The sequence below is a fragment of the Panthera pardus genome, unplaced genomic scaffold, assembly GCF_024362965.1.
Source record: "Panthera pardus isolate Hobbes unplaced genomic scaffold, ASM2436296v1 HiC_scaffold_25, whole genome shotgun sequence".
Lineage (NCBI taxonomy): Eukaryota > Metazoa > Chordata > Mammalia > Carnivora > Felidae > Panthera > Panthera pardus.
The window spans coordinates 95,280,149-95,301,651 of NW_026526821.1; the positions used below are offsets into that span (position 1 = coordinate 95,280,149).

The 21,503-nt window shown below is 38.3% G+C and overlaps 1 protein-coding gene across 5 annotated transcripts in view; it reads left to right on the top strand.

Moving 5' to 3' along the window:
* Positions 1 to 21,503, top strand: part of CTNNA2 (catenin alpha 2) — a 1,099,255-nt gene that overhangs the window by 996,355 nt on the left and 81,397 nt on the right. For all 5 annotated transcript variants that reach the window (XM_019443126.2, XM_019443134.2, XM_019443137.2 and 2 more), the window contains one exon: positions 12,339 to 12,490. In XM_019443126.2, the coding sequence (XP_019298671.1) occupies positions 12,339 to 12,490 (152 nt within the window). The remainder of the gene's footprint in view (positions 1 to 12,338; positions 12,491 to 21,503) is intronic.

A 21,503-nucleotide genomic window follows, 5' to 3' on the forward strand; every position in this document is an offset into this window, starting at 1 on the left:
TAGGATATGGAGGAAATCTCTTACTTATTTGGTGGTTGTGATATTCATGGTGGTGGGAAGTCAGAAGTATTGGAGGACTGAGAAAATCTCATCTACTTAATAGTCCTTCAATAGGCAATGTATAGTTTGTCTCAATGCCTTTTCTATATGACTGAAATCTACATACTCTATATATCTTAGGGACCTGGCTAATGTGTTTTAACATCTATATTTACTTTTTCCTGAAAGCAAATGCAAAGTTTCTGGCCCAGAGGACACACACCAGTTTCCCATGCCTCATTCTCCCTCTTAAGGCAATGCGATGAGGGCAGATGAATTCTGCACACTCAGAGGAGGTGCCACAGGAGAGGAACCACAAAATTATGCATCTGGGAGTTTATATAGGAATTTGTGTTCAGCAGCCTTCTTCCCCTCCTGAGAAGAGGAGAAAAATCTTTGCTCTTTAATGTCAATAAACTCCCTTCAGGAAAGGTTCCCTACTCGTTATAAACCTTTGGGGATATAAATGAATGTTTCCTGGTTTTATCCCCCTTTGAAATGTAAATACAAATTTCTGGGGAGGTAAAGATGTAAATCTCTCTCCAGGTTCTTTCTCTATTTTAAATGGACTGCTATTGAGTCATGCTTTGAACCAAGTTACTAGTCATTTTAGCTCAGAAAGCTCTGGCCACGCAGAAACATGAAAATATCTACCCTACATGACTTGTACATAATTAATGCATTCTGCTAGAATTCAGATATGTTCAGCTCTTAGCATGAGTGGCTAAAGAGTCCTAGGAGAGGATACAACTTGAGAAAGTAAGAGATACAATTTTAGGATTATAATAACCTTCTAATGTGAAAGTGGAAATGGGCTAGGGTGGATATGGAAAGGCTAATGATCACACATTCATGTGCCATACGTTTGGAGCAACGTAGTGGAACAAATAGCTCTTGTCTCGTGCCTGTCTGTCAAAGTAAAACCAAAAGGAAGGATATTCATTTAATTCTGTATGAATCACATTATGGGTTCAGAATAGTGGGGACCACAAATGGCATAATATTTCTTTGTCACTGCAAGGGCATTAATGTCCTCCAGGATAGTAGCAGTGGGGTAGCAGAAGGGCCTGCATATTTTGTCTGTGCTGGTGTCCATAGGAATTAGTGGCCAGGATGTATTAACTGTGCACAAAGGAGGCAATAGCAAGTTCACCCAGATCCTCTGCCATATCAATAATAGTTGTTTGAATCCTAGAGAAGAGGAATGTGCTGACAGTCAATTGTTTGGGAGCACATGTGCTATATCATTGGAGTATTCCAGAAATAGTTTGATTTGGAAAAATGGGAAGCTTTGCTTGTGACTGGAAGACCTGAAATAACAGAAGGATCTAAAAACCAGAGAACAGACTTCTGTTTATTCTTTTTTTTTTTTCCTTTTTCTTTTTAGAGACTAAGAGAGCAAGGAGGGGTGGAGAGAGAGAGAGAGAGAGAGAGAGAGAGAGAGAGAGAATCCCAAGTAGGCTCTATGCCCAGTGCAGAGTCAGACGTAGGGCTAGGGCTCAATCCCAGCTCAATCAGATCATGATGTGAGCTGAAATCAAAAGTCAGATGCTCAATCAACTAAGCCATCCAGACATGCCAGCGTTCTGTTTATTCTTGTTAAAGTCATTCCAGAATGATTTCCCCACCTGGTTTGCCTTTCTGTATTTTACCAGTTCTTTAGTACTAGCTGGATTCTTCCTTATCAGTGAATTCCTCTTTCTAACTACACCAGCCAATCCCACTTCTCTGTGCTCTCATTACTCATATTATCTGTGTCACTTATTAGGTACCTACCACTTCCCACCCTATGTTGCAAAACCCTGTGTTTGCTCATTTGTTTGTCTGAATGTATCTCTCTGCCCTGTGTATGGGTATCTAGATAAATGTATGTGTGTACTGCTTACTAATTAAATTTTAACCCCTTGAGATCTGAGACCACCTCTTCATTTCCTCCAGGTTGATGAGAGTTCAAGCTCCAAAAGTTTTGTTAACATAAATGAAGATTATAATGGACACAATATTCTATCTTATTTGGGGGATTGTACCCTTTTTAAAAAATACATGCTTAACAATCAAGGTCAGGATCTTAGCAGTTATTTTATAACTTCTTAATCCTTTAAATCTCACTAATGACCAATTTAACTGTACTTACCAAGTTTGGTTTCCGCAATCACTATAAGCTCGATAAAGCATCATGTTCAATTCTTTATTGATTCCTTAAATTTCAAAATTAAATCTGCCATCCTTTCCTTTAAATTGATAAGCCATTTGTGATTATTTTTGAAATGCTTATTTTAAAATACAAGAACTTTCCAAGCAAGTATTTTCTTTCCTTGGGGAAAGGAACTTGTGTCTAGACGAGTGCAGATGGATGTTCCCCGATTCTCCTAGGGTAGTTATCGTGAATGAAATTTACAGAGGCTTTTTTTTTTCCTCCTTCTTCTAGGCAGTCCTTTTTCATCTTTCATCAAACAATTCAGCTCATGGGTTATGTATGGCCTTCTGGAATCTGAATTTGATTTTGATGTTAGAAATGTACATTATAATTTTCCAAACATGAATTTATGAAAATGGCAGCCTTTAGGAACTCCCACAGAGGGAACAGATGACTGACTCTGACGAAAGAAAGTCCAAGAATACACACAGGATGGAAGAATTAGGACTAGCTGGGGTGGTGCTGATGGTTGTCCAGAGAATAGAAGCAGCCGACAAACAGTCACCGGGAACTAAGGAGCAGGTTAAGCTAGGCTTCTTCTGTCTTTGCTCCTAGCTTCCAATATTCAACATTGGCTATTGGCTAACTTGATTATGAGTCATCAAGATAAAGCGTGGGAAAAGCTAGAATATCACTGGTCTAGACAGGATGAGATTTAAATTTAGAGAGTATTTAAATATGACTTCTACTACTCTTTCTACCACATTTAAAAAGCATTGGAGGATGCTTTACTCAAAATCCAGATTCAATTAATCAACTCATATAAAATAACGTTGTAAGTTTGAGATAGAAGGGAAATACTTTCATGAGAATATTAGATTAAATAGGAGGTTTCTGAGGGAAAAAATGAGGTAAGGAAGGTGGTTTTGCTTTTTTTCCAGTTATGAGCATTTTGATTAAGTCTCATAACTTTTAAAGGTTCCCTTTCCTCATAGATCTGATGAGGTCATAATGGGTACAATGTTTGACACTGGCTTTTTTGGCAATCAAGATAAAATGGAAAATTCTGGGAGCTTATCAAATCTCATCCTAAGGGCAGATTTCATAGATTTCAAATTCACTATTAAAAATGCAAAACCATCAGAAAGATGATATGGTCATGCCAAGGACGGAGAAGGGCATAAAAGCAGGGAAACTAAGTTTTCAAGATAAGCTGTACAAACTTCGCAATTGGAGATGTTAGTGCTACTTTGAGTGTTATTTTCAATTTATTTCACCCTCACAAAGCCCACTTCTAGGTGACGAGTCACGTAGTTGTACCTCTATCCAAAGGAGACTGGATGATTTTGTCTGCCTATAAACAAAGAAAAAAGGTGTGTGGACGAGTAGATAGAGAGGCTTATGGTGTAAAGATAGTAACTATGGGAGCCATTTACTGTGAATCTTATGTGCCAGACATGATGGTAAGCATCTTGCATATATTCCAATTTTTTTTTTTTTTTTTTTTTGCCTGGAAGGCAGGATTCTATTTGTTTTATTTATCACTTTATTCCCAGTGGCTAAGTACTGTGTATGTTTGTATATAAAATTGTATACAAAATTTACTGAATATATTATTTTTAAACCTTGTATAAAAACCTGAAGGGCAGCTATCATCCCTGTTTTACACTTGAGTAAATGGAGGTTTAAACTGGTTAACTTGTAAAAAAGCAAATATCAAGATTCATTTATGCTTCTTCTTAGACCCAGTAAATACACCAGAAACTAGACCAAGCATAGTTGCTACAATTGGACAGAAATTTTACTATGTCCTGCTAACTGTTTTTACTGAAATTTCTACTTACAGCATACTCTATTAGCTAGCTATTGCTATGTATCAAATCACCCCAAGGCTTAATAGATTAACATTATAAACATTTTCTATTTCATAGTTTCTGTGGGTCAGGAGGCTGGGTACAGTTCAGCTATGTGCCGTTGCCTCAAGATCTCTCACAAGAATGCAGTCAAAGTGTTGGCCAGGATGGCAGTCATCTTAAGGATCAATTGGTGAAAGAGCTGTCTCTGAACTCACTCATGTGGTTGTTGGAGGGCTTCAGATCCTCATTTGTTGTTGGACTTAAGGCTTAAGTTCCTTCCTGGCTGTTGAACAATGGCCTCTCTCTGTTATTTGCTATAGATGCTTTTCCACAACAACTGTCTTCCATCAGAGTGAGCAAGTGAGAGAGCAAGAAAAAGCAAGCAAAATGGGAAGCCGGCATCTTCTTGTAACCTAATCTTAGAAATGACATCCAATCATTCTTGCTAATATTTTATCACTTGGGAGAAAGTCACTAGCCTCAGCCCATGTTCAAGTTGAGAGGATCACACAAGGGTATGAATACCAAGAGAAGAGGGATCATTGGGGCCCATCTCAGAGACTCATAACAGATCCCACAATGTGGACTTAATAGGGAAGTACTTAATTCAGGCACATTGTACCTATTTGCTTATACATTGGCTTCCTGAGCACACAAGAACCACTGAATCAAGACAGTGCTATGCAATATGTAGCCAGGAGTGAGCAGGAGAATAGTGGAGCTAAACAGTGGGGAAAGGAAGGCCAAGATTATCTCAAGGTAATTGGAGAAGGGATTTGGAGTGGAGGACAGATCTGAAAAATTGTGCACAGAAACAAGATGAGACTAGCATATAATTCAAAGATAACAATGTACATGTCAAAGAAAAGAAGAGAAGTAATGATCTCACTAGGGAAAATTTCATTTGACTTAGGTTCTGAGATTCAAACATGAATCTCAGAATCTCTGAGAAGTTATGTTGCTGGTAGTGGTGAAAGTCATAACCAGGATCAGTGTGAGTATGCCAAGTCAGGGTCAGAAGTGAAGGGTCTGGATAATGCAGGAGATCCTAGCCAAGTGCTTCAACAAGATTCTAGCCACTCTTTTGTATTGAAGGGAAGCCTCTATGTCTGATTAGATATTTCTTGTCCAATAGGTAGAAATCTAGGCAGCTCAAAAAAAAAAAAAAAAAAAAAAAAGGACTCAGAGTTCAGAATTTTGAAAGATTCCTGTTTGGATGGGGAGACCTTAGAAAGTCTTCTAACAACTTAATTAATGATCATGCAATTCTTGACTAAAACTACCAAACCCATGTAAAATGATGGATATATTCTTGGTTTGTCCCTCATTATTTTTGAATGGTGCCAAAGCTACAAAATGTGTCACAGCTTCAGTTGGCCCTGGACCCTCCTTCTACACTGACTATGACTTGGAGCTCTGGCTCCGATGGTCTCCTCACTAAGTGATCGTACTTCACAAATGTGTTCAACTGTCAAGATATACCCAGAGCCTTTTAAGTTCCAGTCAGTCTGTACCTTGGGCAAATTTGGGCCCTCAGTGTTTTAGATCTACTCTCCTGTATATTCTCTTCTCCTCTGACCTAACATGTAATTGGAGGCCACTTAAATAAAATCCCTTAGGGGGATTTTATTCTTTCCCTTGTGGGAAAAATGCATTACTTACAGAAATGACATGAAACTGTACTTTCCTGCTGTAGGGGGATCCTGAAATTGCCCCCATGGGGTCTCCTCAAATTAATACCTTCTGGCTCCATTACTGTGATAACACCCAATTCTTACTCTAACTCCAACTATTAATATGGATGCATACTAACTATTTGTGATTGGCAAGAGAATGGTGAACTATAATGTATTCCTCTGCTGGGGTTGGCCACAATTCCATCTTACTTTTGATACTTCATTCTCTTTCTAAATTTTCTCAAATATTCTCATTCTCATTTCTTATATTAACACTTATTAAGCTGGTTCTTTCTAAAGAGCAGAGTCCTTGGTCCTTGTCCATTTTCTTTCTCATTCCTTGGTAATAAAATTTGTGCAAGTAACACACTCATGAGAGTGTGTTGGCTGACTACACCAACACAATTGGGTGACCCATATACCTGAAGATATACCAGTTTGTCCCTGGTGAACTAGTCAAGGATACAATAATGAATCTTGCTCAGTGGCGATGCTCCTACTCAAGTAGTCCTGAAAGGATTGAGCTCAGGTTTCTAAAGGTCCCTAGAGATCAACCCTAGAACACCCACTAATAACTTGCTTAATGACTCATGAAACTGTTTAATGAAATTATTGAACTAATTTGAAGTGATGTGCAGAAAGAAATTTAGTATGTGAGATGCGATACTGCTCATTTTATCCCTGAAATACTCAAAGACAAGTGAGTTCTTTCCTACATCCCATTCTTTCATTTCTCATCCATGTCCCAGCTGGATTGAGTAGCTAGGCCTGAAGCACGATAAGGGCTTATGATACAAAGAAGAAGAAAGAGCTGGTCTCATTCCTAAAAATGACTCCTAATGTAAAACAGTTGACATACAGAAATGTCAAACAATTTTAATACATTATACTGAGCACTATAATGGTGCATACCTAATCAGGATGCTATAAAGTTATAGAGAACTGACAACTTTGTAAATAAAGGACAGTTTCACAATGGCACTTAAGTCTAAATGAGATACCAAAGATTGAGGAGGAATTCACCTGGGCCAAAGACGAAGAGGTACATTTCAGTATGAGAATAAATTCATCATGAACATCTTGGTGTGACACGGTATGTCTCCATGTCATCTTTGAAGACATTAAATAACTCAGTGTAAAAATGGAACATTTAAATATATGTAGGAATAGGTGGAGAGACAGAGATGAGAAGTATAGGCAGGTGTCTGAAGTTTGTGTTTGTATCTTACTGACTGGGCCACCCAGGCACCCCTATGTGTTTGTATCTCATAAAGATTTTAGAGCCTGTCCGTATTAAAGGAAATCATTGGAGCATTTGTAGTTAGACATGGACCTTTTAGATGGTTCCTCAGGGGCAATTGGTTGGCTGTTCATTTCCACTACCTCTAGTTAACCTTGGATTTTGCTCTGATCGTTGTCAGCAGTCCTATTTGCATCTTTAGGACAACTTCTTGTTCATTTTACTGATTCACCCCGTGCTCTGAAACATCACCCCTGACGTCTCTCTGGAGGATTCAGTCCAGATCTTCTGCACCTCTGGTTTAGGATCTCAATAGACAGTAGAATGAGGCGACCTTGGTTTTTATATGCATGCTGAACTCTGATTTCATTACTCTTGGAATGTCATCATTCTGTGGCCTAGTGTGCACTCTGAATACAAAAGTATAGCAAGAATTTACAAGTTTATTTCCAACTTTGATCACCCTTTCAGAATATAAGCTACAAGAGCAATTCACTATTTCTGATAAATACCAGTAAAGTGGTGTATACATTTTTGGATGTAATTCAGAAAGTAGAAACTTCTATTTATGTAACCCTATGCCAGAAATTCTGTTAATATATAATGTGCTAATCACAAAGGCAATGCTGTGTTTTGTCCTAATTACTGGGAAGCAGAAGCAGCATCATATTTGAAGTAGTTTGAGACTTTTTTCTAGTTCAGTATTACTTTGGGGATATTTAATTTTTCAGATACTACCAGAGGCGTTAGAAAAATTCATAGTTTAAAGTCTTAGGTTCTGCCAAGAATCATTGTTCTATAAACTTGTGTTTTTCTGTCTTATCACTTTAAAAAACAAAACAGGGGGTACCTGTGTGGCTCAGTCAGTTAAGCATCTGACTTCAGCTCAGGTCATGATGTCATGGTTTGTGAGTTCAAGCCCCACATTGGGCTCTGTGCTGACAGCTCACAGCCTGGACCCTGCTTCAGATTCTGTGCCTCCCTCTCTCTCTGCCCCTCCCCTGCTCTCCCTTGCGCTCTCTCTGTCTCTCTCTCTCAAATAAACATTCAAAAAATTACAAAAAGATAAAAAAACAAAACTGGATAAAACTAAACAGGAAAGAGCAACAGCATCGAGAGAAAATGTGTATTGGTTAAAGAGCAGTTGACTAAGCCCTAAATAAATAAGTATTGAATCTACTTAAGAGCTGAGCATGGAGAAAGTTTCTTAAGATTCAGATCCGGAAAAACACTGATTTGAGGTAAGAGAAATGGATGCCTTATCAGTTACAGTAAATCAAATCAAATTGAATTAGTTCAAGTTCTGGGTTTTACCAGGTTGAATATAATAAGATTGTTGGAATATTAAGGATAAATTGAGATCTGAGCCCCCACTGGTAAAGTGAAGATTCTACACCTCCTCCTCCACCATTTTTCCTCCTTAGAAGGTTGATGTTCCGTACTGTCCTGTTCCAATATTTTTATAAAAGGGCTTTGTTTTTCTTCCCCTTCTGACAATGCCATGTCCACAACACTGTTGTTCATACCAACATGCCACTTCCTAAATCTTCCTAGAGAGATTCTGTACTCCAGCTGGAGCAAACAGAATGCCTTTCTCCAAACCCGGGGTTTCAGAGAAGTCCTGGGCAGGTTTTGGGCCCCAGAGCATCCCTTATGGAAGTAGCCCCTTTAGATGTTAGCTTTCCCTTTTCTCCCTTGGGCACAGAATCAGACCTAGAAGCTGGTAGAGAAAGTTAGCAGGTCACCTCCTGCATTGTGCTCCTCCCCAGCTCTTCCTCAGGGTGACCTTGTACAAGCAGAACAAAGCCACATGACAAGCTGATCTCCCCTTTTATACTCCATCAAAGGTCTTGATGAAAATAGAAATGTGTGCCCAAGAGCCGGGGTCCAGTGGGTGAGTACTACCTAACTCAATTCTCCAGCAGGCAGTTATTAAGGTTGAATATTAGGCGTGTGATCACAGTCACAATTTCTGAGGGACTTCCTCACATAATACTGTTGATCAATGGGGCGCCTGGGTGGCTCAGTTGGTTAAGCATCCGACTTCAGCTCAGCTCATGATGTCACCACTCAGAGCTCGAGCCCCACATTGGGCTCTGTGAGCCTGGAACCTGTTTAAGATTCTGTCTCTCTCTCTCTCTCTCTCTTTCTGCCCCTCCCCCACTCTCACTCTCAAAAATGAATAAACATTAAAAATATTGTTGATCATATTGTTTTCTATTACATTCTGATAGATGAGCTAGAACTTTAATTTTTTCAGAGCCTTATTCTGTAAAAAAGCACAGCCTTAAGGATAATATGTTGATCTTTTTAAAATATATGAATCATGAAAAGATTCAAAGATAAAAAAAGGGACAGAGACTAATGTAACTGAGACCTTGCTCCTACCCTGAGGTATAACAAATATTAACATTTTGCAATATCTGATTCATATTATTATTTCCTTAAGAATTAAGATACACTTGAAGCCTCTTTACAACTCCTACCTAATCCCATGGCCCTCTGTCCCCCTCAAGGACAACCACTATACTTAAGGTGGTATATATTCTCTCAGAACATGTGTCATAAAAATATGTATGTTTAAATTATGCACGGTACCCTCATGTGTATTTTTAAATTTCTCACAAATGACATCTCTTTTCAGTTTGCTCTTCCCAGTCAATATTTTGAACTTAGGGACTTATTCTCTTGACTATACTGGCTGTCTCCCGACTTATATCCCTAAGTCCATTTTATTCCATCCTGATGAACTGCCCATGAACCTAGAGTTAACAGCTCACTATGTCTCCCCAGCCTCCAACTTAGTGGCCTTGACAGCCCTGGGATACCGCTGATTAGAAGGGATCTCTTAAAGCTGTTACTTTTATTCCTAGGTTTAATATAACTCTTTTTAACTCTTGGAGTACTCAACCTGTTAAGAAGAAGCTATAACTGTAGAGAAAAGGTGTTCCTGTGACTACGATGTACTCAACATTCCTAATAAGTACCTCTTTAGAAGTCAGCATTTGGCCATGCCCTAGAAAATGTCTCAGCTCACCGGTCGGGACTGGAAAGCTTCATTTTATTAGATTTTGTCAAAGTGTTTGTCAGAATGATGTGTGCCCATTTGACTCCCATCTACAGTAGAAGGATTCCCTTTTTTTCCACATGCTTGGTGAGATGGGTGTTAATAAGCTTTACTTTGCGCATTCCAATAGGTATGCAATGCTATCTCACTGCCTATGCTGTAAGTTTTACAGTTATTAATGATGTAAAACATCATGTGTTTATCAATAATATGGGACTGAGTATTTTTGTGAATTACCTGTTCTAATCCTTTGTCTATTTTTCTTTTTTTTTTTTGCCTTATTCATTTGTAGTAGTATTTTTTTCTTTTATATTAGAGAGGAGGTGCCAATGGAGGGTAAGGCAGAGGGAGTGAGAATCTTACGCAGGCTCCATGCTCAGTGAGGAGACTAACACGAAACTCGATCCCACAACCATGAGATCACGACCTGAGCTGAAATCAGGAGTCAGCCACTCAGCCAGCTGAGCCACACAGGTGCCCATGTAGGAGTATTTTACGTACATGTAGGCATAGTAATTGTCATATAAACAATAAGGACAAAACTTCAGGCAGCTAACTGCTTCTGATGGTACCATTCAAATCTGTAAAATTGTGAATGGTCATGATAGCAGCTTAGACATCAAATAGAATGAAATTGATATTGAGAATTTTCAGTTGAGGAAAGGAAAGGGATTTGTAATTTCGTTTAAGAAAGATACTCATGTGAAAATGCCAAATACATATAGCAATATTTTCACGCTTAGGGAGGTGAATTGCAATGATTGAGATTATTTAGTCATGTAAAACAGTTTGTTCCCGACACAAATGGATAGCTGAAATGGCCTTAGTTTAATGTGGTAGTTTTTAGAAATAAATTTTTATTTGATTTTTGCAGCAGTACAACTCAATGTCCACCAATTCCTTTTATGCAAAAGCAGTGCAAAGGCACAAATGAAAAATGCAAATGGTATAGAGAACCAATCATAGTAATTCACTCACAGAAGGAAATTCACCCCATGCATACTTTGGTTTTGATCATGTCTATTGAAAAAATGGTTACTCTGTTTTCCTGTAACCCTCCTCTTTTTTTTTTTAAATATACTTTTTAACATTTGGCTTTTCCTAGTAGAAATACGTTTTTCGAGGAATGTTTTATCTTGAATACTTTGACCCTAGAAAGTAATTTAGCAGAGTTTCTCACACTAGGGATTAAAATGGATGTTAAAGTATCCACAGAGGGCGAAAACAAGTATAAAGACGAATCAGGCATGAATGCTCAGAAATGGAAAATAGATGAATGATGTTTCTTTTTTATTGTCCTTGTAAATAAAATGAATTGTGCTTTTGGCTTTAATTTGCCATGTGAATTGATTGTTACAAAATAAAAGCTGAAAAAATTGAATTATAATTTTTGAGAATCAGTGAATCAGCAGCATTTTTAAGCAGCATTTTGTTTTAAGCAGCCAGTGGAAGTGTTCCAGGCATTCCACTAAATTTACTTTCTGCAAACCTCCAGTGTGTATGTAGGTGTCTTTGTGTAAAGAAAGAGGTGCTAACATTTTAGAAATTCATATATGCTTTTCTTTCACATCAGCATGGTCCTGGGAATATGGAACAAAATAAAATTCATCTTTGAGCCCACTGGGCTCTAACCCTAGGCTTTGTGCAGGAGTATCCTGGGATCCCTTCTCCCCTCTTGTATGGTCTTTCGGTAAGCCTCCACCCACTACCGTCCCCCACCTCTAATCTCAAGTCCTGTATCAACAAAAGTGGGAAAGATTGGATCACTTCATTCACACATTACTATGAAGTCATATAGGTTAAGGTCTGTTACTCACTCATCACCTATGACTTTAGCGTATGATACTAGTTATATACTTATCGAGGCTTTCTGAGGGCCAAACACCATCCAGTAAATGTGTATGTGTTATCTCATTGAAACTTAAGATAGGACCTCCTATTTTATAGACAAAGAAACAGGTTTAGAAGGAGTTAAGAAAACTTGGCCAAGGTTTCAGAGCTAGTAACCATCAGAAGTCAAATTCGACTCAGGTTAGGAGAACATGAAATGTATATGTATGCACACTATACCACCCTACCCTGAGCAAGTTTCAAAAACTTGCTGTTGTATACCATCACCATTCATGGAGTAATGATTTACTTTCTCTGCTGAAGGTAAGTGATACAAAGACCACTAAACTGGATCCATCCCACTGACCAGGTAGGCAGCCAGCTCCATTGAACCGTTGGAATAACTGGAGTGTGCCGCCTTGCACAAGGGCTGGAAAAGGAAGCATGAAGGAAAGATCGCATAATCCACTGTTTCTCACTTTGTTTAATGCAGTGATGCCACGCTTTGCTGAGCAAGTAGAGGTTGCCATTGAAGCCCTGAGTGCCAACGTCCCTCAGCCATTTGAAGAGAATGAGTTCATTGATGCCTCTCGCCTGGTATATGATGGTGTTCGAGACATCAGGAAGGCTGTGCTGATGATCAGGGTATGTAAGGCCTCTATCGCTTGGAGCTGATCAGAGCTTCTGGTAGGGATCCCAAATAATTTACTTTTGGTTATTCCATTGCTTAATTTAACTTGTGAAGCTGTTTGGCTCCTCATTTAGTCACACAAGGGGGACTACTCAGACGAAAGGGACAAGTGATCCAACAAGCCTAGATTCACACTGAATAACCTGAAAAGTGATGTCTTTCCTGTTTCTGGCATGCATTTTGGTTTAAATTTGATACTAACTTTCAGGTACCCTTGCTGTTATCTGTGTGGTCCTCTGACTAATGTTATTTTCCCATTAGGATCAGAAAGCCATGTGATGGAAAGAAATGAAGATTATCCAGTTTAATAGTATCAATGATCATAATATGAAACAGTTACATCATCCTTGTAACTAATAATTAAGACCTGATAAATAAGGCTGCATAATCTTGCAGCAAACCACCCCCCACCCATGGCTCACCCTACTATCTTCCCGTTATCAGTTTGTCAGGTATGAGCCTTCCAAACCATTGTCCGAGTAATTATTTAGAGGTATACACTAGAAAAATACAAAATATAGTAGATTTAAAAACTCAACTATTATTTCCAATTGGCTTTGTTCACCCACAATGTGCCTTCATTTATCTATATTAAGACCTACAACCTACCTTGTTCCATTTCATTGCTCCATAATATTTCATTGTAAGATATTTTTTTCTCCTCACCTAACCAACAATTTGGCATAGTTTGCCAACAATTTTCTTACCCATAGAACTCATTCTTAAACTGAAACATTCAAAAGCAAAATTGATGACACAAATACATTTGTGACTATTATGACTGAAGCAGAGATGGGGCTTCTGCAGTGCCAATCATCAACACATGTTGTCCGATAGCAATATAATGTCAGCCACAATTGTAAGTTTAAATTTTCTAGTGGACACACTGAAAAAAAAAGAAGCAAGTAAAATTAATTTTAATAATATATTTAACCTAACCAAGTGTATCCAAAATGTAATAATTTTTGACACATGGTATGAGCTACATTTAAAGTTGTCACTAGCTCATTGTGGCTCATGTCTACCATATTGGATGCAACAGCCCTGGATTGTATTTTCACCTTCGTCCCCTAACGTTGTCTCGAAAGCTGCTCAATAAAACCATGAGATATCTACTGAGTGCATTTTGAAAAAAAACTCTCTCAGGGTGATCACTGAACATCTAAACTAATATCTCCTCAAACATTGCAAGACAGTAATAACCAAATAATGTCTGTGGTATATTGTTCTCTCTGGACAATATATACCTGGTCTTTTGAGTATTTTGTATATGTCATTAATTCTCCCCCAAATCCTGTTATCTTTGAAGTCATTAAATTCATGAGTGGTCCTCTTCAACTGTGGTATCCAGAGTGCACCTTGATGCTTCCATGGTGATCTGAGCAGGTGGAGTAAGGTATCACCAAGAAGAGTCTCTCTTCCCTCTTGGTATCTGTGCTTCTCCTGAAATGATCACCAAACTCCTTCACTTGGGGAGTGAAGCATCTTAGAATTTTCTTCCCTTTAAATTCAGCTTGACTGTTTTCATGTTAACTATGTCTGCCTTTCATAATAATTTTATGATCAATTCAAAGTGTTCAGATCATTGCATAAGTTGTATCAGACGACACTAATTACACTTAACAATGTGGAGTTCCAATTTGGAATTTGGAGACTATCGGATGTATTTCCTGATCTTCTAACTTGCCCGTTTTAGATCTGTCAACTTCATCACCTTTCAAGATTTGGCTGAGACCTTCTTTCTTCAAGTTTTTTCCATCAAAAATTCTGTCACTCTCTTTTAACTTCTGTAACTTTCTGCTTGCTATAGTGTTTATTACATTATTCCCTTTTATGTCGATTACCTTCTTTAGACTGAAATTTTGGAAAGCAAAGCTTGTATTTTTATTTTCCCTGCACTGTGGTGCATTTTCTGGTGCTTTATGGGCACTGTATGTGTGGTGGTGGTGGAAACAGATACCTGGGGAGATAGGAAGGCGACAGAGAGAAAAGGGATGAGAATTGGAGGAGGAGAAGCAAAAGAGAAAAAGGCAGGCTTTTAAACCTATAACAAATTAGATCATTTTTTTCCATTACATACTAACTTGTGAAATAAGGTAATAGACCATGAGAGTTATGTTTTCAAAGCATTTGACACTAAATCCCACTATAATGCTCCAGATATATTCCCTCTTTTGCCATTTTTCTGCTTTGTTAGCCTTCACATTTTTGTGACAACCGTTCATCTGGGAGGCTGAGGAAGTTTATAGCCATCATTCATTCATTCATTCGTGAGCTGTAAAAAAACATAATTTTAGATAAAATGCCATATCTTTGTTTCATGTAGTGTCATTCCTGCATCTCGACATTTCAAGTGATTTGATCAGATGGATTTCACACCACTTAAAACTTAAGAGAGAAATGTACAGTATGTACAAATTGTTATTTTTAAAATCCTTCTCCGTTCAGCACCCACATGGCTCCATCTTGTACTTAATTTCTTGGTTTACTTTCCTAGTGCAATGATTAGGTCTACTTAAAAATCCACTGCACTAAGTTTGAAAGAAAGACAGTGAGATGAGTAGAGCTGTTTCTTTCCCAGCAAATCTGGCCATGCCCCCTTCCCTCCCAAAGTGTTGATTATACTTTGTAAAAAGTATAATTCCTCCCCCCACCTCACCCCTGAAAATAAATGCATAATGGATCCTGAAGGGTTAAGTGCTCCATCACCTTGCCTCTCACTAATCAATACATATTTAATGTGATGTTGGTATCCAGGCACTCCAGGGCAGCTCCAGACAACCCTCTGAAGTAGACAAAACTTGTCCTTTCTGTACCCCAACCTCACCTTTCAGGACCCCGCTTCTCTCTTGGAACAGGTATAGTCTGCTGTGAGACTAGGTTTTGTTTACTTCTTGATGAGACTTGTCCTTGGTAATCTATCAGCCAAGAAGGAATTTTCTAATTACCCCAGCATGGTAATTTCAAAAAGGAATACACCTGATGGTCGTTATTTGCAGTAGTTATATCCCGTAACCTTGCTGTGAACTTTGAGTTAGAGAATAGTGAAACATTGTTCCAAAGGGAACATTGTTAGGTTCTTGTGAGCCTCTGTTTACATTCTTATCCACTGATCAATATATAACTGGGTTTTATATTTTTATATTTTATGTTTTTGTTTAAAGACACTTTATTTAATACATGGTGCTGACTCATTAACATTGAACTCACAGCCAGCCTCACTATAATTCATTCCTGAAGGAAGCTCATCTAACACAGGCGTTTTCTCTGTAAGGTGCATCACAACCTTCTTACACTTAGGAACACTAAATAACATGTTAGCACTGTACTTGCAAGACATTTTAAGCAGAGGAAAAAAATGAATGCTTATTTATAGCGTCAAAGCTGAAACAAAAAGGCAGAGCCTTGTGCTATGTGACCTCAGCTGGGAGCACACAGATTAGGTGTCTCAAATTTTTTTTGCCACGTTGTACTTGTCTGTGAAAAACTACCCAAACACTGATTTGGGGATTACAAAGAAGCTTTGGTGAGTAGGCAAATTCACAAATAAGGAATCTACAAGTAATGAGAACCAAGTTAACATTTAAGAATTAGACATTTAATATGGGAAATTAAGATAACTGGGTAGGGTAGAAGGAGGTAATATCTTGGTGTTAGGATATCGCTATAAAAAAAACAGTAATTTCTTCTCATAACAATAACCCTGAAAAAAAATCTTTTATGATATCTATATTCTTTTATAATGTAATTGGAACCCATTAATTTGGCTGCACATGATACTTTTGAAAGCAGGTCACAGAAACAGTAGTGCCCGGGGTTCAGATAAAACTCTAAAGTTTAGGGGCGCCTGGGTGGCTCAGATGGTTAAGCATCTCACTTTGGCTCAGGTCATGATCTTGCGGTTCGTGGGTTCAAGTCCTGTGTCAGACTCTGTGCTGACAGCTCAGAGCCTGGAGCCTGTTTCGGATTGTGTGTGTGTGTGTGTGTCTCTCTCTGTGCCCCTCCCCTGCTCTCGCTCTCTGTGTCTCTCTCAAAAATAAATAAACATTAAAAATCAATAAATAAAAAAATAAAAGTCTAAAGTTTAACTTGATCTATCCCAAGCTGTGCCTGAAAGGGCCCTTGGGGCATTGGAAGATGTTTTAAAATTTCAAGGGAAACATGCAGATGTGTCTCTGATATTGTGGGAAATATTAGCCAAAAGTAGTTCACGGTTTAAACACTAGGTTGGTGTATTTGTTTTAATAACATCCTGTATTTGTGAAGCTGGGCTTTTGGTGGTTGCTGTGAGAAAAAGGAAACTCAGTGGATGTTTAGTTGTATTCCAGGATTTGAGAAGTCATGTTGTTAAGTCTAATCAACTTAATCCATTTTTGTGATTTAACTGCTTCATCAACAGAACTGTTAGGCTTGTCGCTGTTTTGTTTGTTTTGTTATGTTTTGTTGTTAGCCCAGAGGCACCTTGAAAAAGATTACTGAGACACAGTGCTTCAAGCAATAAAGTTTGAGGACCTATGGCTTAAGTGTTTGGGCATCACTGGCACACTGATTTTCATCTCTGCTTCAGTTTGCTTATCTGCAAACGAGGACAAATATGGCCATAGCTATAAAGTACTAGCATACACCTGGCAGTAGTTTCCCAAGAAATATTTTTTCTCATTCTGCTGGGGTGAAGTTTCTTATTACAATCCATTAACGAAATAGAATTTGTCAAGTAAGTTAACAATATTATTAAAATGGCAGGGATTAGAGTTACTCATCAGAGCTAGAAAATAAAGAGTTGAGGAGACTTCAGAAACAACTTTGGTGGCAAAATTGATATTACTCTTGCAGATCGCTATTATCCAGTTAATTAACATGGTTCCATAAGGTTCCTCGTTTTGTTTTCCTAACCCAAGTAATTAGAAATAATTTCTTATGATTTTAAGAAAAATTCGGTAATTTTGTCTTGGTTATCTGTTCATTAACTATTTATTTAAAGCTTACTAGATGCTCCACACTGTTAGAGGGACCCTGAATGCAGAGGTGAACAAAACGAAGTCCCTATCGTCAAGAGATGTATATTCCTCTGGTGGAAGACAGAAAATAAGCAAGGAGATAGAACACGTCAGTTATTGTGCCATGGGGAACACAAGCAGTATAAGGGGATAGAACACAGGATGGGTATTCGTTTTATGAAGGATGGTCACTGATTGAGTGGCATTTGAGAATAGACGTGGAGGAGGAGGAAACAAGCTATAATAATATTAGAGGAAATGTGTTCCAGGTGGAAGGAATGGCAGGTGCAGAGTAAGGACCATGCTGAATGAGATGGGAGCCATTGAAGTGTTCTAAGCTGACTTAGATCTTCCAGGGATCTTCACCCTAAGAGTAGACTGTATGTGGAAAAAATAGAAGCAAGGAGATCAATCAAGAGGCTTTCAGAATGACGCGGGATAGAGATGCCAATGGCCAGTCAGTCCTGACTGAGATGATTTTGCTCTACATTGACTTCAGGGAAATGTAATTCTGTTTTCTCCATTCCATTGGTATAGTCATTCTGCTTGGGAAATCCTTCTTCATGTATCATCCGAACTCTCTTGTTGCCTCTCCATGTCCTCCTCATCTTTCTGTTCCTAATGAAACTCTCATATGCATTTGAGCCTTTATTTTAAATGGGCCTCAATATATTTTTCATGTGTCCTGGTGAAACACTAAATCCCTCTGTCTTTTCTCATTTTGCTTCTCTCCAGAAACTGTTTTAGAGGATACTGAGCATTTGATTAGGAGCCAGAGGCAAGCGGATTGGTCCTTTTCTGCAACTGGCATGTGTTGTGACCCGCCTGGACAAGCACATGATTTTCTTGAGCCTGTGTAATAGGCACAAGAAAATCTCATAGACTCTTAGAGGGGGCAGATTTTAGAGACCGAATACTTTAATTGTGTCATTTTTCAAATTAAACCCACTTTTGCAGTCTAACAATCAGATAATAGACCTAGGGAACCGAGAATAGACCCAAAATGGTTCTTGATTATTGTAAAAAAGTCTTCCCTGGGAGCACAGAAAGACAGAATTGAGACTTGACCGTCAGAGTCCAGCCTCCCTCCAATCTAGTGAATTACACATTTTGGTGATTCTTTTTACTCTATAAGACTACCTAATGATATAAGTCCTATTATCTCTGGGCCCATTTGCAGACCTTCACTATTTTTCCATGTCTCCTTTAATGTGTGGGGATCTTTGAGCAACTGACACATAACACTGCTACTTTTTAAAATGAATAATTCAAGAAAAAAAAACCCAGTGCTTTCATGCAATTAACAAAATGAACATGCACACAACTTTTTAGAGAGAGAGAGAGAGCAGAAGAGAAGCAGGGAGAGAGAATCTTAAGCAGGCTCTACGCTCAGCGAAGAGCCTGACATGGGGCTTCATCCCATGACACTGGGATCATGACCTGAGAGGAAATCAAGAGTCAGATGCTCAACAGACTGAGCCACCCAGGCACCCCGCACAGAAACATTTATATGGGTGACTTGGATGGGTTTGCTGCATGATTAAGGCACAAGAAAATATTTTAAGCTCACCCATTTGCCTGGTGTTACTTGCGATGGTTACAAGCATAGGCCCTGAGCCCCCTCAACTTGCTAGGTGTAACACCCTGGAAAACTGACTTGACTCTGAGTCTGTTTATACATCTGTAAGGTGGGGATTCAATGTATTTCATTAGGTTTTTACATGGAGTAAATCCTTTAGCTGAATGCTCGGCCCATAGTGGTTGGTAAAAAATTATTCCCATTATCATTGCAGTTGTTATTGGGTATATAGTTTGTTAAGCATAATAATCATCATTATCACATATTACTTTAGTTCACTTTTATCATTTACAAAGCATTTTCATATATGTTTTATCCTACAATCCTGAGAGGTAGATGGGACAAATAGGAATTATGATCTCCATTTTATGAATGAGGAGATAGAGAAGCAGAAAAACTGTACATGACTTGCCAAAGACACACAGTTTGTGAGTGGCAAAGTTAGGCCAAAAACATTCCAGTTCCCTAGGTCCACTTCCAGGTTTTTTGTGTTTTGGGCTTTTTGTTTCTGGGTTTTTTTTGTTTTTTGTTTTTTGTTTTTTTAAACTTTGTTTTGGTTCCTGAGCCATAGTCACTTGAATGAAAGCTCATCATTATTAACCATATGATGCCAGGTTGTGTTTGTCATTGACTCATCTACTAAACACACAGATCATTGAAATGTTTGGACACAGTGCTATAGGCACTGTCATATTTTCCCTTTTTTTCTGTTGAGTGAGGTTTTTCATTTTACTTTTCTCTCTCCTTTTGAAAAACTAATGATGAAAAGCACTTGAAATCTTGTCATCTCATCCGTCAGCAGAATTTACCAACTTGCTGTAATTGTTCTCTAGTACATTTCAGAAGAGTGAAAAATGGTCAGAGATTATTGTCTCTGTCCGCAATGAAAATACAACCAGTTATTTGAACCACGTTCTGCCCACCCCACCCCTCCTTTAGTTAATAAAGTATGGGAACAAAACCTCTTTCTTCCCTCTTTCTTTCAATAATTCTGTGAAAGAAAATTGAACATCTGTAGATGACTGGGCGAATATTAATAGGGTTGATGGAGAGAGAGAAGGAAAACAAGAAGGATACGCCAAAGCTTGGAAAATTACTACGCATAAGGTGATATTGGCATGAAGACCCCATTTTATGCCTGTCTGACCAATCTCAAGGCTTCATCAATAACCACACCTGATTAATTACAGTGAGGTAGCCAAAGAAACCAGCAGAATAAAAATGTGCCCTTTTGGATGAGGAATGGGTACCTGTATCATCAGTACTGCTGTGGTCTATTTCTTCCTTTTGAAATACAGAGCCCTGGGAGATGGTGTTACTGTGTGCCAGGAGGCAGTTTGTGGGTGACTGTCAGATCTCAGTCTAATGACCAATGATCTAAGAATGTCACACTAATGCACTGTGTCCCCTTGTGAATCATCCCCACCACCTCCAAGTTCATCTTCTTAGAATTAACAGAGATGATAGTCTACGGTACATGCTGCAAGATTTAGAAAGTTTTGAGCAGGTATAATCTCTCATGCCTCAGTTTCCTTATCTGCAAAGTGGAGAAAATGGTGTCTGCATGATAGGACTGTTAAGAAAATGGTATGAATTAGTATATGCAAAGTGCTTAGAGAAGATAGGCATTGGCACATGAAAACCACTTAACACATGTTATCTATTATGGTTATTAAAGATGGGGAGTATTTTTATTTCTGGGTTTGTAGATTAATTCATACACTTTTTTCTGACACTGGACGGGATCTTCATGTAACTACTCACTTTAAAGACATTCTATAGCTGCAATTCTTACCTGATTTATAAGGTGAAAAAGTTAGACACAATTGAGCATTTGTGTCTAAATTCTAATTCTGTTGTTAACTGGGTTAGGGACATTGGACATGTTGTTTCTCAGAACCTTGGTGTTCTTATCTCTAAATAGAGAATGATCCTTATTTCACTGTGCTTGGTTTTAGCTAAATTGATACTATGTATGAAAGAGTTATTTAATCCTTTGTAGTGGTGTAGTAATTGGTGGCTTTACTTTTTAAAAGTGTTTGAATGAATTGATTTCAAAATCCTAAGAAATTATGATGGAAAACACTTTTTAAATGCCTATTATATGCTAGACACTCTACACAAAGAATATTACTTAATCTTCACAAAAATCACAGAACAATTATCAATATCACAAGGGAGGAAACCAGAACTAAGAGGATTTTGCCAGTAGTCACACAGGGGTTCATATTCAGGCAGTCTTGAGTCTGGAATCCATAGTCGCAACCTGTACAGTATACAATTTAGTGACCACATCAGATACTTCATCTGGAATAACAATTGGCTTGGAGATTATTTTCACTATCAAGACTAAAAAAGACTGGGAATAGACCAAAAAGGGTATTATAGACC